This window comes from Falco naumanni, chromosome Z, assembly GCF_017639655.2.
Source record: "Falco naumanni isolate bFalNau1 chromosome Z, bFalNau1.pat, whole genome shotgun sequence".
Classification (NCBI taxonomy): domain Eukaryota; kingdom Metazoa; phylum Chordata; class Aves; order Falconiformes; family Falconidae; genus Falco; species Falco naumanni.
This window is the reverse complement of record NC_054080.1, coordinates 12041325-12057738: the sequence shown is the minus strand read 5'-3', so window position 1 is coordinate 12057738 and position 16414 is coordinate 12041325. Positions and strand designations below refer to the sequence as shown.

The window sequence follows — 16414 nt, the reverse complement described above, 5'->3', positions numbered from 1 at the left end:
AAACCAGGCTACGATTTTTCTCCTATTTATTAATTATTCAACAGTCATCAACAGTTTTTCACTGTTAGCTGTGGACAGATTGTTGAATTTTTGCAATTGATGCATGCCGTTAGACAAATTCATATGTATCATTTTGACAGAACTCGATGTAATCTTTCAGCTCATTTTAGCAAACTGCAAGGGAGCCTGAATTTAAGGTTGCCTGAAAAAATACATTCTGTCCACACAGGGTCAGAGTGAAACTTTTCAGCGCATCTTCTTTAAAATTCGGGTTGTTTTTTTTAAATGTAAAGAGAATTCTCTACCACAAATTCCAGCAGCTTCAGGATGAAACATTACGCTACAAGAATGTGAAACCTCTCAGGCGCGGTGGCAGCGAACACGCGGCAGAGCGCGCCTGCCCGTCCGCAACGCGTCCCGCTGCGCGGTCCCGGGGGCGCCCGCCCGTGCCGGCAGCAGGTCCCGGGGCTGGGCCTCGGGCTGCCCAGCGGGGCGGGGGAAGGTCCCGCCGCCGCCCTGCTGCCACCCCAGCTACCCCACGCCGGCACGGCGACCCGCACGGGGACTCGGTGTGTTTGCAGTTTCCCTTCAAACGTGTGGGCAGTTCGAAACCGGCGAGCTGCGCCTGGAGAGGCCGAGCGGCTGCTTCGCCTTTCTGGCGTTTAACCGCCGTTCGACACGGGCGTTAGCGCGGTACCCGGGGGCCACGCTGCGGCTCACGCAAGGGCGCGGGCGGCGGCGCCTACCAGGCCCGCCCGCAGGCTGCGCCGGGCCCCGCCGCCTCCCCCGCTGGGCTGTCCGGCCAGCGGGCCCGCCCGGGCGGCAGCTGTCACCGGCCGGGCCTGCCGGGGGGCGCGGCCTACGCCCGCCTCAGCCCCGCCCGCCGCCGCCGCCGCGCTGGGACGGCCCCGCGCCTTCCGCTCGTGCCCCGGGGTGGGGCGGGGCGGGCGGCTCGGCGGGCGCCGCCGCGCGGGGCGGGGCGGGCGGGGGAGGCAGGTGGCGCGGAGGGCGCTTTGTAAGGGGGCGGGCGGCGGCGGCGCGGGCAGGCGCTGCTCTCGCCCCTCCTCCTCCTCCGCCTCTTCGTACTCGGCCGCCGCTGCTGCTGCCGCCTCCTCCTCCTTCTCCTCCCCCCCCCCCCCCCCCCCCGTCCTCCTCCTCGTAGTGCGGTGGTGGCGGGCAGGCTCCGGCCGCGGCCCCGCAGCTCCCCGCCGAAGCGGCGCGGCCTCCGCTCCCCCCTTCGCTGGGTCCGCTGCCCAGCGCCGGCGCGATGTCGGGCGGCGCAGCAGGCACCCCCAAGCCTCTCCCGTCCTCCGGGCCCAAGTCGCTGCGGGAGATGCCGCATCCCCTGGCCCCGTCCAGCAGCGAGGAGATGGGGCCGGCGCTCACCCCCAGCCCCGACCTGCTTCTGCCCCGCAGCATCGCCGACAAGGTACGGCCCGAGGAGGGGGCGCGGCATTGGGGGGGGTGTCCCTGCTTCTGAAGGGGAGCACGGAGGGGAGGGAGAAGGGCTGTGCGACTGTTTCCCGCCACGTCCGGGCTGCCTCCCAGGCTCGCCGCGGGAAATGGAGCCCTGGGGTGCTGCTGACATCCATCGCAAGAGCCTGCGGCTGCTCGAGGAGGGGCGGAGGGAGAAGGCACCCGGTGTGGGGTCTGCGGGCACGGTGTCCCTTCCTGCGAGGGAGGGGCCGGGACGCCGGTGCACCCGCTCACACCGGCTGGGTGCGAGGGGTAAGGCTTCGCTGGCCGTGTGCCTTCCCGCGGGCTCGCACCCGTGCGGATGGGTCCGAGTGCTTCAGGAATTACTGCAACTCCCTTGCCATCTCCTTCCTGTCTCCCTCACGGGGAAGGCTTGGAGCTGCCGTTGTTTCCTTACTACTGAGCTTGCCATCAACTTGTCTGTGATTGTTCTTCCCAGACCCGAGCTCCTGCTCGCTTCCTCAGGTTGGTGCGATATGGAAAGGATGCCGTTGCAGCAGTTTCTGTGCCTGTTTTTCCTTACCTGGCTCTGGCACGTGCCCACAGGACACCAGCGGGCTTTGTAAAGTGCCTTGCCCATGTGTGGGCCTTGGGTGTGATAATTCCTAAACATTACAGCAGCGGCAGTGCTGCACTGCTGATACGTTAAGTACTCTTTCAGGGACATAGTATCTCTGTGGGCAGACTTCCTGAAATGTTTTAAGGTAGGATTTCCTGGAAGCAAGGGTTGCAAAGGGTGAGACTGGTTTGGAACTTTATAATAAGCAGTTCTGGGCCGGCTGGTGCTTGTACAGGGTGTTACAGAGCTGCTGGTGGCAGGAGGTGCTTCCTATGGCTGTTGTCCAGGGGAGTGTGGAGCTGCTCCAGGGCAGGACAGATCTGCTAGCCTCCAGAAGCTTGGGGGCTGCCAGTGCTATCTGGTCTGATACACTCCCATGCTCTAGGGGAATGAGTCAAGGTAGTCTGGCCTCTTCCATGTGTCACCTTCTCTTGCCTTGTAACTGTGCTGTACCAATTTAGTACTTGTTCCTGCCCATGTAAGGAGCCCTCTCTTTGAATGTTTGCCCACTGTTGCTCAAGTGAGAAGCCAGGCTTACCTTCCCTCTGGGATCAAATACCTTCATCTAAGAAAGTTGTCAAAGAGTTGATGGCCCTCCAAGACAAGGGGGTATGTGACTAATGTTGGAGTAGGACTTGTAGAGTTCTTCTGTCTATGATAGATTGGATTTACTCATGTAACTAGGCTGCTGTCTGACCAACCTGTACTAATAGCAGAGTTGGCAGCTGCCTTTGGGGGTCTTCTCGCAGCTCAGGAGTGCGGTGGGGGTACTGTACTCATCCTGTTAGTGCTGCCTATCCACACCGCTGTGTGGCAGGTGAGAAGCTCTGTTCTGAGGAGTAGCACACACCCTGTAACTTCTTTGCTTAGCTGTATTTTTTTTTTTTTTTTTTTTTGCTTTTGGAGCACAAGCAAGCTCCTCTCTGCTTTCCTGTTTTGAGGTGTCTGAGTGTATCGGCATCCCCGATAACATAGGAACAGAAATACCTCTCTAGCCTTGGGCTGTGGTCAGCTAACTTCTTACCAGTAGGGAAGTCCCTGCCCAGTTTTTCCACCAGCAGCACAGGTGAAATTCATCTTCTAGTACCTTTATGTAGTACTGGCCTGTTCTAGGCACTTGGCAGTACAGGAGTACTGTAAAGGGGAGAACAAAAGGGGGCTGAATTAAGTGGTTTTTAGACTTGAGAGCAGTTCTGTGGTTGACCTGGAAATGGCACTAGGATAATGAGCCTTGATGAATAAAATGATTTCCAGTAGGAAGAGAGCAGCATGCTTTCTTTTTTTCTTTCTAGCTGAATTAGCAGAAAAAGCCCAACATCTGATCCTCCTGATGTCCAGCAGTTCTACTCTGAGGGATGTCCCTTCTTCCACTTAATACCTGATGCACTGGCAAGAAAAAAAATAAGTTTACTTCTTTACCACCTCAGGAAAAAAGTTCAGCAAACAGATGGGTGTTTCTAGCTTTAAGGCAGTAGTAAACTTCAACTGTTTGCACTGTGTATTGAGTATTCTGGGGAATGAGTATGGTTAAGTGGAGATGAATAGGTAAAACCACCATTTCGGTGGTTAGTATGTTTCTCAGTCTTAACCTCTGGTGGTGGGTGATTAATCTTTTGAAAGGCTGGCTTACTGTCAGCTACCAGTGTGTGGATAGCTCTGATAGCTGGCTAACAGAGGGAGGTCGGAGTCAAGTCTGACTCCTGGGCTTAAAAGCTCTGCAGCTGTTATTTATTGATTCTTGAATAGGAGCTGTGCTCATCTGCTCTCTCCAGAGTGGCCAAGAGCCTGGTGGAGATTGACATTGGAGGAGAAGTTTGGATCAAAAAGTCTTCTGCTTCAAAGTGGCTCTGAGTCACCAGGCTTCTCTTAAGGACCCATTGTTCATAACCAGGCCTGTACTAGGACATCCCTCTGGCAGAGAGGTAGTGCCAATGGCTGACCCATCATTGTGAAGTGGACAACTTGCTTTTTCTGGTTTCTTACCTGCGGTGAGTGAATACTTCCTAAATGCTGCTGCAAGGTAAAAGTACCTAAGACTGAAATCCTCTGAGGGGAGAAAGTGCAGAAGTAAGGGATGATGTCTGCCCATAAAGCAGTGCTTCAATTTCCACTGCCACAGATGTGCAGCCTGAAGTGGCTAAACTTCTGCCTTCAGTGCTTTGCATACTTTCCTTGCTTTTTTGGAGCTGCTGAGTAAGAACACTACTTTATCCTGAGTCAGAGGAACCTTGAGTGTGGGAACATTGCCTGTGTGTGTCCTGTTGGTTTTTCATTCAAATGTGGGAGTAACCTAGTAGCTTAGACCCTGTCTAACTCTGAAGTCTCAAACCCTTGGTTGCTCTTTTAAGAGCAGTGGCTAATGCTACTAGAGCAGTAGGTCACTGGAAAGGGAAGGAAGACCTTCTGTGCTGTTTTCTGTGGCTTTCTTTGTTCTAAGGCCGTTTAAATAGATGAGTCTCAAGTTCTCTGTATCTTATGAAGAGGGCTGCAGAGTTTTCATTGTCTGAAAGAGTGTCTTCATCCTCACTAGTAGGAGAGAGCTGTTTTAGGAGCCAGGAAACATTGACTTCTGAGCAGCATCTAACTTCTTAAATGAAATGGATGTTTCTGGCTAAGTACTTGGCTTTCACGGTGATTCTGCAGCAAATATTAAATACTCGAGTTGTAGATTCATGTCTCTGAAGCATTTCTGTATTGCCCGGGTCTTTCTTTAAAGATCCTTCTGTTTCTCTCAAGTCTAATTGCAAACATTGTTTGTTCTGATATCTGACCACCATCAACTTTTTTGAGCTTATTCTCCCTTTACACTTGCTATATCCTCCAAATAAGTAGGCAGCTAAGGCTGAACTGAAGTAGTACTGACACACACCCCCTTTTTTTTTTTTGCCATCAGGTAAGAGGGAAACAGTCCCACAGAATGCATGGCAGGGTCCACTGCAGATTTAGCTGTAAAACTGAGTTCTTCCTCTCTTACAGAGCTTTTGGAAGGCATGCAAACTAATTGAGATCTGCTTTTCAGAGCAGATCTCTGCAGAGGAAGGTAAGACAAATGGGGAAGTGTCAGTGTGAGGGTTTTTTTCCTTTCCTTTTCCTTTAAAAAAGTAAGTTCTGCTTGCACGTGACTACTTGACTCCACTAGTTTGTCATGTTAGATAGCAAATCTGGTGTGTGCACTAGGGTAGGTAGATACTTTGACAATGAGGAGAAAAGGGGATTATTAATGAGTTCAGAGCAGAGGTGAGAAGCAGATGATATTCTGCTGTGTGATTGTACCCAAATGGTTGTAGGAGTATGGTAAAACTCGGGATGCAGCCCCACTGTGGCTGTGCAGATTTAATAGCATGCTGCTAAGTGTTGGGAGTATGAGGCTTCACAGAATTATAAAGTGTTCTGTATGTCTTGCTCCTGTTCTCCTCTAGTTGTGGTCCTTGTAGTCCCTCTAGACTTGCTGTGAGACTGCCTTCTGAACAAGGTGATGCTGGCCGTTCTTGCTATTGTTCAGCCTTGAGACTGGCAGCTATCTGATGGGATCCTGACTCTCAGTATGGGTTTCTTACCTATCACTCCAAAAATTTTCATATCCCACCTGTCCTAGGGCTTGGATTCCCTTGTCCACTTGCAGACCTCTCTGACTACCAGGTACTGTACTTCGGGCCAGCTACCTATAACCTGTTCAGCTTTTCTTTGAAGATGTGCATGCTTTCTATTTGGCTTCTGTTTGGCTCTGTTAACACTAGATAGCTGGCTCTTCTATAGTTAGTATGTCAAGCAGAGTTGATGTAGAATACCAGGCTTGCAATGAATGCATAGTTTGAATTTGCTGACTCATGGAGATGGACATTAAAACTACTGCAAACTTCTGGTTACTAACTGAAAACTACTCCTTGCGTGTGATCCGTTACTCATCTGCTTCCAAGCTACCACCCTGGTGAACCCTTAGGCCTGTATTAGCACCTGATCGAGTGAAAATAACTTGATGTGTTTGCTGGAGTGCTGTTACTTAGCACTCATGTTCTGGAAGTGAGCCTAGTGGCTCTTCAACAAAAAAATGTATTGAGAGTCTGGAGCTCCACTTCCAGCCTCCTTGGTTGCTAGTTTATAATTATTGCTTTTAACTTCATCCACCCACAGATGAAACCAGTTTGCAGCATAATCTGAAAGTTTAAAATAGATCTGCCTGAGCTTCTACGAGCATCTTCCTTCTCTGACTGAAGGAGAACTGTTAGACCAGCAGCATGTATGGCTTTTAAAGCAAGCTGGAGGTAAATTCTCAGTCCTGGGAGAGACAAGAGGACTACAGAGTTGGGAAGTGAAGCTAGTGAACTTGTGAAACAGTGTCAGTATGGATCAATTGATCTCGGTTCTAATCTACAAGAACACAAAAACTGACAATAGCAGAGTTGAGGCTGGAAGGCACCTCTGGGTATTTTCTAGTCCAACCCCTTGGCTCAGAGCAGAGTTAGCTAGAGCAAGCTGCCTAGGATGCTGTGAAGATGGTTTTTGAGTGTCTCTGGGCAACCTATTCTGCATCCAGTCACTTGCAAACTAAGATTCCTTTCTCATCTTGAAGTGAATGTTCCAATATTTCAATTTGTGCCCACTGTCTCTTGTTCTGTTGTTGGATCCACTGAAAAGTGTCATCACCTTGTCTACACTCTCCTATCATGTATTTATCCATATTGGTAAGATCCCCTGAGCATTCTCCTCAACAGGCTGTTGACCTTTGCCCTGAGCTATACCTTTTGTCTGCTCATGGTCAGCTTTTCCATCAGTATCTGTTGTGTGGTTGGGTTTCTTTGTGTGGTTTTTTTTTTTCCTTTTCTGCCAAGCTGCTTTTCAACTGGTCAGCCACCATCACATACTATACATGGCTATTACTGCCAGGTGCAGGACTTTGCATTTCTCTGTGATGGATTTCATCAGGTACCTGTCAGCCCATCTCTACAGCCTTTTGAGGTCTCTCTGAATGACAGCACAACCATCTAATATATCAAACACTACCCAGTTCTGTACTCTCAGCACAGCTGCTGAGGATGTACCCTGTCTCATCATTTATATCATTAATGTGGGTATTAAATAGTAGTGGCCCTACTACTGCCTGCTGTTGTACTCTACTAATGACTACCCTTGGAGTGCAGCAGTTCTGTGAGTTTTCAGTCAGCTTTGCTGTACATCTGCCTAACTTGTACCTCATCAGCTTGTCTAGAAGGGTGTTATGGGAGACAGTGTTGAAAGCCCTCTTAAAAGTTGAGATGGACCACACTGAAGCTCTCCTTTTGTATACCAGTCGTATCTTCATAGCAGGTGTTCGGTTGATTAAGCATGACTTCCCTTAAGTCCATGCTGACTTCTCATTATGTCCTTCATGTGTTTAGAAATAGTTTTCGCTATTTTCTCAATCATCTTTCCAGGGACTAGGTGAGGCTGACTGGCCTGTAATTCCCTGCATCTGCCTTCTTAAGTGACACTTGATTTCTTCCAGTCCTCATGAGCCTCCCCTCATCACCATAATAAGGCCAAGATAACTGAAAGTGGCATTGCAGTGGCATCATCCAGCTCCCTCGGCACTTGTGAGTCCACCTCATCATGATTTTTGTCTGTCCCGTTTGCTGAAATGGTCCCTAACCTGGTCCTTTCCCTCTGATGGTGAATTTGCCTTGTTCTGTGCTTTCCCTCTGGGTTCAGGAGCCTGGGATTCCTGAAGGCTGGTCATCTCTATAAAGACTGAGGCAAAGAAAGCACCAAGTACCTCAGCCTTATCTGTGTCATCAGATCTCCTGCCCCATGAGGACTGCATTTCCTTTGTTCTTCATTTTGCTGCTGATGTACCTGTAGAAGCCTTCCTTGTTGCTGTTTTCATCCTTTGCCAGACTTAGCTCCACTCCACTAAACCTATCCCTGCATACTCAGTCTTTCTATTCCTCTTGGGTCAGCTGTGCCTGGTGCTGCTTTTTATGCTTCCTTTTTATATCTGAGTTTAGTCAGGAGCTCTGTGTTCATGCATACAGGTCTCCAGCCACCTCTGCTTAATTTCCTGCTCATTGGGATGGATCTGTTTTGCAGCTGGGGAGGTGTTTCTTGAAAATCAGCTAGTTCTCCTGGATGCCTCTCCAGGACCATGTGCCTGCCTTCTAGCAGATTCCTGAAGAGGCCAGAGTCTGGGGTTGCAATTCTGCTTTTTGCTTTGCTCCCTCCTCTTGGGATCCTGAACTCTACCAGCTCATGGCTCCTGTGGATGAGGCAGACCCCTGCCTTCACATGCCTGACCAATTCTTCCTTCTCTGTAAAATAAAGTTCAGCAAAGAATTTGCCCTTGTCACCTTATCAGTCATCTGTGTCAGTTGACATCAGTGCACTTCAGAAGCCTTCTGCACTGATGTCACCTCTGCTGTATTGTCCTTCCAGCAAATGTTGTTGTGATTCAAGTTACTTGTAAGGACCTCTGAACATGGGGCTTCTTCTAATAAATCCCTGTCTTTGTCTGGAGAAGAATGGCCTGAAGGACACAGGAGTGTTGCTTTCTACCTAGGATAGTAGGATTGCTAGTTTGGTTGAACAGTCTTCTAACTGTTTTGGAATTCACTTATTTATGAAGCTGTTCTCCTGGCTTTTGGGAAATCGTGTGGTTCTTTTTCCCCCTGATCACTGCACTGAATGGGGAGGTTAAGTTGCGTAGTGGATATATGTTATATCACTGAACCCATGATTCTCAGGCCAGGAAGCTTTTAGGTGCAAGCAGTTATCTGCCACATGCTTCGTAAGTGGGCTGTCAGCTCTCAAAGGCTGAGCTTAGTTGTATTCCTGTTCAAAGGAGCTGCTGTCTCTTCTGCTGCCGCACTGTGTGCATGTGACTACTTTTTTCCAGGTTCCTAGTTAAAAAGAGCTGACTTAAACCTAGCATGGCTTTCAGTTTGCTATCAGTGCTCTGCCCACAGCCAAGCTGCTGGCTGAATCTAGTTTCCCATCTTTCATAATGGTGGTAACCAGGAACTTGTTTCTCTAGCAGTTTCATCTCTCAAACTCGTGGTGCCACTTGGATAGGTTAATACCATGGTATCTTACTGAAAAGGTAGAGTGCTTGTCTCCTTTTTGCTTGTAGCCACTCAGGTTTGATGGTGTAGAAGCACATAAAACAGTAATTTTATTGGTAAGGCTGCTGTAATGGTATCTTACAATGTAGGTGCTCTAGTACTGTCATAAAACTGTACTCAGTGGTCTCCTTATCCACAACTTCCCAGTACAGGAGTTTCTCTGGAATTGGCAATTCCCATCTCTTCTGAAAAAGATGAAGGATAGCTAACCTTAACGTAGGACAAACACTTGCATCAGCATAACTGTCTTGGTACTGTTACTTTTTTTAATCTTTCCATCTGGTAAAACTGAACATAGCTTCTACTGTATAACAGTATTATTACTTTGTGGTTCTTACTTCAACTTAATGGAGGGAGGGGTATACTTTGAGGTTAAACTCAGTGTTGCACAGCTTTCATAATCCCTTCAATAGGATTGCTTCATACTTAACGAGACAAAGTACTGAAAACAGATATTCAAAATGTATGTAGAGAAACTCGGTTCTTCAGCCGGGTTTCAGAAGGGTGAGTCTTGACAATAACTTGTCAGCCATGGTGGAAAAAGTTATGCGTGGTGGTCGGAAAGAATCCTCCAGGCTGCCTGTGCTGGAATGCGTCAAGCCTACCCAAGTTGCTGGAAGCTTTCTGAGCTCCTTCATGAGGAGAAGGGGATAACCAGACTGATTAAGAAGCTCTTTACAGCTGTGTGGGCACATCGTTCTCCTGTTGGTGCCTCAGGGGTTTGTGATAAGCTTCAGGCAGCAGATGACAAAGATGGAGGCATCAGTTCCTAGGTCAATGTGCAAATTGTCCTGGTGTCTTCTAGCATCGTGGACTACTGTGATAATCTCAAACAGACCATCTGGCTGTCACACCACCCAGTCTTTTCCTTGCCTGAGTGGAGAGGCTGATTTCTGTAAAGTACGTCAGGAGACAAGACAGGAGCTCTTCAGTGCAGTGAGAATTAACTCAGTACTGCTTCATGAAAATCTACTTGCAATGCCTAAACTGCAACTTTTAGAGTGTAATTTGCACATGTTTTCAGTCTGTAGGAGACAATATACCTTTTAAAATGGCATTTGATCTTGTGTATTTCTCAGAAGTAACTTGGCTGAGGCTTGTTCTCTACCAATCTTGAGCAAGATCTTAAATGCTGAGCTGTACTGACTCTTTAAGCTGTGGCCAACTTGACTGCCCAAGCCCAGGGTTGCAGTGCAATGGAGATTCCAAGCTCTTGTGACTGGGGAAAACTACTCCTGTCTCTGGATGAAATGGGGCAGAAAGCTCCAAACTCCACCTTGGAGATGGTGGCAGCTGCAAACCTGAGGTAAAAGGTGAGTGAGTTTACTCTTAGTAAGAATTTACTCTTAGTAAACCATCAAACTGTCGGGAACCTTTTTCTCTTCCATTTACAAAGGGCAGTAACTGGCAGCAAGGTAGCTACAAGCAATGCTGCAATGACCAACTGAAGATGGAAAGCAAATCCATTGAGGTGTGACTCTTAATGAACTAACATTTCCAATGCCTGTCCAACTTAAATTGGTTATTGACAGATGAATTTGTGACACGTTTTATTCTGAATTGGGGTGGGAGGGCAGAAAGGGGTGTTGCCTTCAGGTGTAGGTGATGATGTAGTGCCAAAATCGTTGATTCTCAACCAGATACTTCACAGAAATCATGAAGTATTTATCTGAATAAGCATGTAGGTGATATGGGTTAGTGGAACTAGCTGAAATTGCCCTGAGAATAAAGAAATAATCCAAAAGTCATATAACAGACAAGGAAAGAGCTCAGCCAAGAGCTGTATTTAGAGTGGCCCTCAGAGCACTTCTTTGGAGAATGTCACTGCCTTACAGCCATGTTAAGAGCTTCTACACTGATGCTTCTATGAAGCAGTAAACAGTAGGTGGGAAGTTACTCTGGAAGTGAAAGTGATGGTGTCTCTCAACCTCTAGAGACGGGCTTCTGCTGGACTTGGGTTGTGTTTTATGTATCTTGGGTTGGAGAGAACTACGGTGGCGTGTGGGAGCAAAGGCATCATGAAAATGTGTGGTACTCTGCAGGAAGATGAATAAAGTAAATAGTAACTGGCTTCTAGACGATACACTCAAATTAAGGAGTGCACACATACTGTGAAGATGACAGCCTTTCAGCCTGTCTTGGAAAGTAATAGTTGCAGTGGTCTGTCATGTCACTGGTGAAGGGATGGCTTACAGCACTGAAGCATAAGCTTTAAACAGAGTGATTCTTAGTCTGTGCTTGAATATCAAGCTGAACCTAAGTCTGAAAAAACAAGCTCTTCTAAACCATCCTAACACTGCCTATCCAATGAGAGCAGGTATAGTCTGTCAAAGCCAAAATACTACCAAGGGGTGAAACTTCTCTGTAACAGCTTCCTGGTAGATGTGAACTACACTGGTTCAATGCTCTGTCTTATGGGAAAGTGTTGCCTTACACTGCCTGAATAGAACTTGCTATAGCCTTCTGAATGGCCTCTTAGGCTATAAAAAAGCCCCATCTTAAAGTCTGTCTGCACAGTTGGTCTCACTTTTCCATTGAGCTTGAATGTCATGATGTGGTTTTGAAAGGAGTATGCTGCAGTGCAGTTGTTGCTCAAGGGCAAAGGAGCCTCTTCCCTCAGTGCTGCAGATGGTGTTAGTTAGCAACAAGCTACTTCTGACTAGCTCAGTGGCAAAGGTGCTGACATGTGGGAAAGGTAAGTGATAAGACTACCCCAGACAATCCTCAAACCTATGTTTATCTGGGTAGAGTTGGCACCTTTGCTGTAGTGTTTTTAGATGCTAGTATAAGGCAAATTGTATGTGAAAATCTTGGATACTGCCAAGACAAAGTTGTGCTTTGGATTGCTGCCAAGAAAATCCCTGGGAAATCTTAGTCGGTACTGTTTATTGCCAGTGATCAGCCTGGCCTCTTTGGATTTGTATGCTGACTTTCAATGTGCTGACTAGCTCGCTCCTGGATCAGTACACTTCACTTGAAGCCATGTGTGCCAGACACCTGTAACGTGCTGCAGTGGCTGTCAGGAGCCTAAGCCATATAAGTAAGGGGTGATTCTATAGACTAATTAGTCTGTAGATCTCTTGGCTTGTTTCTTCCCTGCATCGGTTCTCTATGCATATAGTTTTCAAATTGTGAGAAAATAACTGCGTGACTGCTTTTCCTCACTTGCTCTCCTTAAAGCAGGGATTGAAGCAGTTATACTATGTGGTTTTTTGGTGTGTTTCTTCTTTTTTTTCCTTCCAACAGTTACACACTACTTATTTCACCCTTCTGGGAGCAAATGTCTTTCTGCTGGAAAGGGTTTGAGATGAAAACATGATTTCTTCCCTTTGAATATTTCTCCCTCCTTTAGTTAGTGATGTCTTGTCAGTCTAACTTGCTCTCATGAAACCTCCACTGATCTTGTGTGGCAAAATGCTAATGCAACTCACTTAAAACAGTGAGAATGAGGAAACTGACATTGCAGTGTGATATGGAAGTGTATTCTTGTTTTTTAAACTAAGTAATCATGGGGATACTACAGTGCTTTGCAGCCCTCTATTATCTCTCTCCTTTCTGTTTTTTCTCTCTGCTTCTCCCAAATCCTTTGCATCTGTTCACATTTAAAAATTATGACTGTTTGCTCCCAGAAACATCTCAGCCAAATTGGCACTTTGGTGACACTGGATATCCACATGACTGATGCAGCTAAACCTACTTCTGGAGCATGAACAGGAAAAGAACTGCTACACAGTATGTCTGCAGAGCTTTAACACAAAGCTGTGTGTCTCTAGGAGAAAGTTTAGTTTGGACAAGCTTAACAAACTGTTCCATCTATAGTAGGATATGAATCTGGCTGCTTGGATTGGGAATGACTCCGAGTCATATGCTGGATTCAAGTTTTCCTGCTCATGGGCTGAATCCTGGCTGCTGCTTTGCTATTTAGAAGGTCAGAGCTCAGGTTCTGAAAATAAAGCTTTAAACAAAACACTAGATGTGTTAGGCTTGCTCATAACAAGATGCTCTTTAGCATGTTAAAATGGGTTGTGATGTTCCTGTGCACATAGCTGCAGAGCAATTCAAGTCTCACAACAGTGTTCTTAAAACAAACTCCTTGCAGATGGACATGGAACCTAGCAGAGCTGGAGGAGATTGAGAGACGTGACTCAAAAGATCTGCATTTTTCTAAATGTTTCAGAAGACACCTAGCTTTTGTATTTTGTGGAGATCTTTGAGATCTGAAGATAGAGTGGGGTTGATGCCTGTTGCCTTCTGCTGAGAACTGTAGAAAGAAGAACGAACCTTAAGCTCTGCTAAAGGATGCAAATCCAAGTCTGCCCACATGTAAAACTCTCTTTCCTTTGGGTCACAGGCTCTCTTCTGCTGCTTTCTACAGCTTAAGCATAATTGAACCAATCTTGTTGATGCTTGCCAGACCGGCTTTTTGCTTGGGAAGATCGATGAAGCTTCCCGTGAGGACTCTATTGTTTTGTAAACAGATGTAGAAGCTACCCTTGGGTATGGGACTCTTTCTTCCAAGAGAACAGCTCATCCTGTGGATGCGTTAAAATATCTTTTTGCATTTAAAAATACCTTGCCACAGTAAAGGGGCTATAACATGTGGCAAGCATCCAGTTCCTTCTCACACTTCTCTTCCTGTTCAGAGGATATGGGGAAGTATATGTCAGGGTGGTGAGAGTTAATAAGACAAAAATATGTCTTGGACTTTCACACTTTGCCTAATTAACATCTGCTCCAAATAACAACCTATTTTATCTGCCAGTTGCCCTGCCCCCAAAGCCTTTTGACCTTCTGTGCACAAAGTAGCACAGTAACATGGTTCCTTACTAATATTGAAGAACTTGTGTTAACTGCTGTAAAACATCTGCAAGATGCCACTCATACTGCTACTTTTCAGAGTGTAACCGGAACCACGTTCAGCTTTACTGTGATGGTGCATAGTTCCCCTTCTGGACTAGGAAAAGAGGCCACCCCCTTGGGGATTCTGTGAGGAGGTAGACATATATTCAGACTATATGAACAGATGGTCTGATCTGGTACTTGACAACTTCTTGTGATGCCCCCCCTTTACCCGTGTGCACAGGAAGGCTGAAACTGAGCCATACTGTAGCAGAGTCCCTGAAGTCTTTGGCAACAGAGGTAGGAGATGGCTTGTTGCTCTTGCTGCAAATGCTGTTTGCAGGAAATGCTTATATGCCTTCATTCTTGCTCTGGTTAGCTTAACTTTGACTTATGGGAAAACAAACCATGAGGTATAATAATGCATCCTATAAAACTTGGCTGTTAGCTTCAGAAAAGAGGTGGGACCTGCATGAGAAGGTATGGAAAGTGCTTGTGTTAATTATGTAGTGTCTCTATGAAGCTTGTTCCAGGGTTTCTCTGGCCAGCTGAAGTGCAAAGAAACGCTGTTCCAAGTATGGTACCTTTTATAAACAAGAATGGTCCCAGGTCTTGAGTGGTACCAAACTGCATGCTGTTATGATCAGCTGCTGCAGATGAAATTGAGTTTTTTTCCAGGGTTATGGAGGAGCCTGCCTCTAGGAAACTCTGACCTACACAGCAGAAATACTAGTTTTGAGTGATGAACTCCAGAACAAAGCCATCAGACTCATAGCTTGGCAGCATGCGGTACTCTGACACTTACTTAAAATGCCCTGAGAACAAATTGATCTAGTCCCTACCTAGTGGGTTTTTTGGTTAGATGGGCAGAATACCAGTGGTACTGTTGGAACTGTAGAGGTAAGGCTTGGACCACATGTGGTATGCATGCCCCCTTGGAGTTAGGAGCTTTCCACCCAACCTGTGGGACCCACAGACTTGCTGCGTAATACCCTCAAGGGCTAGGAAGTAAAAATCTGGGCTTGTCTGTAACACCCAGTACTGTCCCTCCTCTGCTGACATGTTCCCAGGTAAGAGCAAGAATTCCTTCTGATGTGGGCTTATTCTGTACTGCTCTTAAAATAGCCTCAACCTTGCAGTCTGATTCTAGATTATTAATACAGTAGAAAACACTGACCTCTTCTGAGGGTATAATCTTGCTCCTTGTCAGTACACCCCACAAACTGGACTCTTCCCCCCCATTACTGGAGAAAGATGTCAGGAGCTGGTGTATATGTAACAACTTACCCTTTCCCAGGAGGGTAGGTCCAGCCTTAGAAGTCGAAGTTCTCACAGTTCCTGTCAAACTGCAACTTAGCGCTGTCTTGTTCGTGGATCAGTGTAGAGAAGTGGTACGTCTTCCTGAGAGTGAATAAGGTTTTCAGTGTTTAACTGTGGGGTGTCGTATTGTTTTTGTGTGTTTTTTGTTTGTTTTTTTTTTTTTAACCTTGCTGCCTTCTTACTTTTCCTTCCCTACTATGTTTGGAGCGTTCTCCCATCTCTGCAGTGTGGACCCCACTTCTGTCACTCTTGTCTTAAAGTAGCTGCCTCAGACAAGTGCAAGAGGATGAGGCATGCAGTATCTCATATCTGCTTCTGATATGTGTGCAGAAACAAACCTGTAGTAGACTAAGGATGATGCTGATGCCTGGTAGACAATGCAACTGAATGTATATAAAGGGGAGGGAAATGCTTTTTCCTTTGTTTTCTATCTGAAGAGAAGTTCAGGTGTTTGTCTGCAGCTGGTATTGGATAATAGTCTTAGGCAGACTGAGATTTCACTATACAGATGCTCAGTGAGATCTTCGAAGTTACTATACTGTCAGTGACAGATGAACTGATCTACATGGACTGGAGGATGGAAAGGTGCTTCTCTAAGCAGAGCTTAGCTGTACAGGCCAGTGGCAGAGAACTCTGAACAAAAACTACCTGCGTTCAAAACTTCTGGGATGAGACAAGTAGTGCTATGAACAGGTCTGTGAAAGCCAAGTTAAATGCAAGCTTTTGTAGTCTTCTTGGAAATATTTGTCTAGACCATTTTAGTTTTCCAATGACCAGCAGCGATTCTGCTATGGCTTATTGTTGTGTACTGAGGGTATGAAGGTAAGACTGTTCCAGAAACCATCTGCAATAGTTGTGTGGAATTGTTGTCCCCTTGATACAACTCTTATCTGTGGTTGTGTTTCTCTGGGAAACGGATGGCAGAAAAGCAATGGAATGCCTCGGAACACAAGGAGAAAGGTACAGCACTCTTAATTTCAGAACCTAAATAGTGAGTCTTCTGAGAGCAGTACAGGCCTGGCTCTAAGGTCCCAGAGTTAGGCAGGGGTACTTCGGGTTAAGTGCACCACTTGCCTCTAAACAGCAACTTTTCTGAATGTCTCTTACTGTCATCTAATACTTGTTGCAA

General features: G+C 46.8%; 1 protein-coding gene across 1 annotated transcript in view; it reads left to right on the top strand.

Moving 5' to 3' along the window:
• The first annotated feature begins 1137 nt into the window (after positions 1 to 1137).
• SNX30 (sorting nexin family member 30) overlaps positions 1138 to 16414 on the top strand; it is a 50159-nt gene continuing 34882 nt past the window's right edge. Inside the window, exon 1 of the mRNA XM_040579845.1 lies at positions 1138 to 1429. Within this exon, the coding sequence (XP_040435779.1) occupies positions 1268 to 1429 (162 nt within the window). The 5' untranslated portion in view covers positions 1138 to 1267. The remainder of the gene's footprint in view (positions 1430 to 16414) is intronic.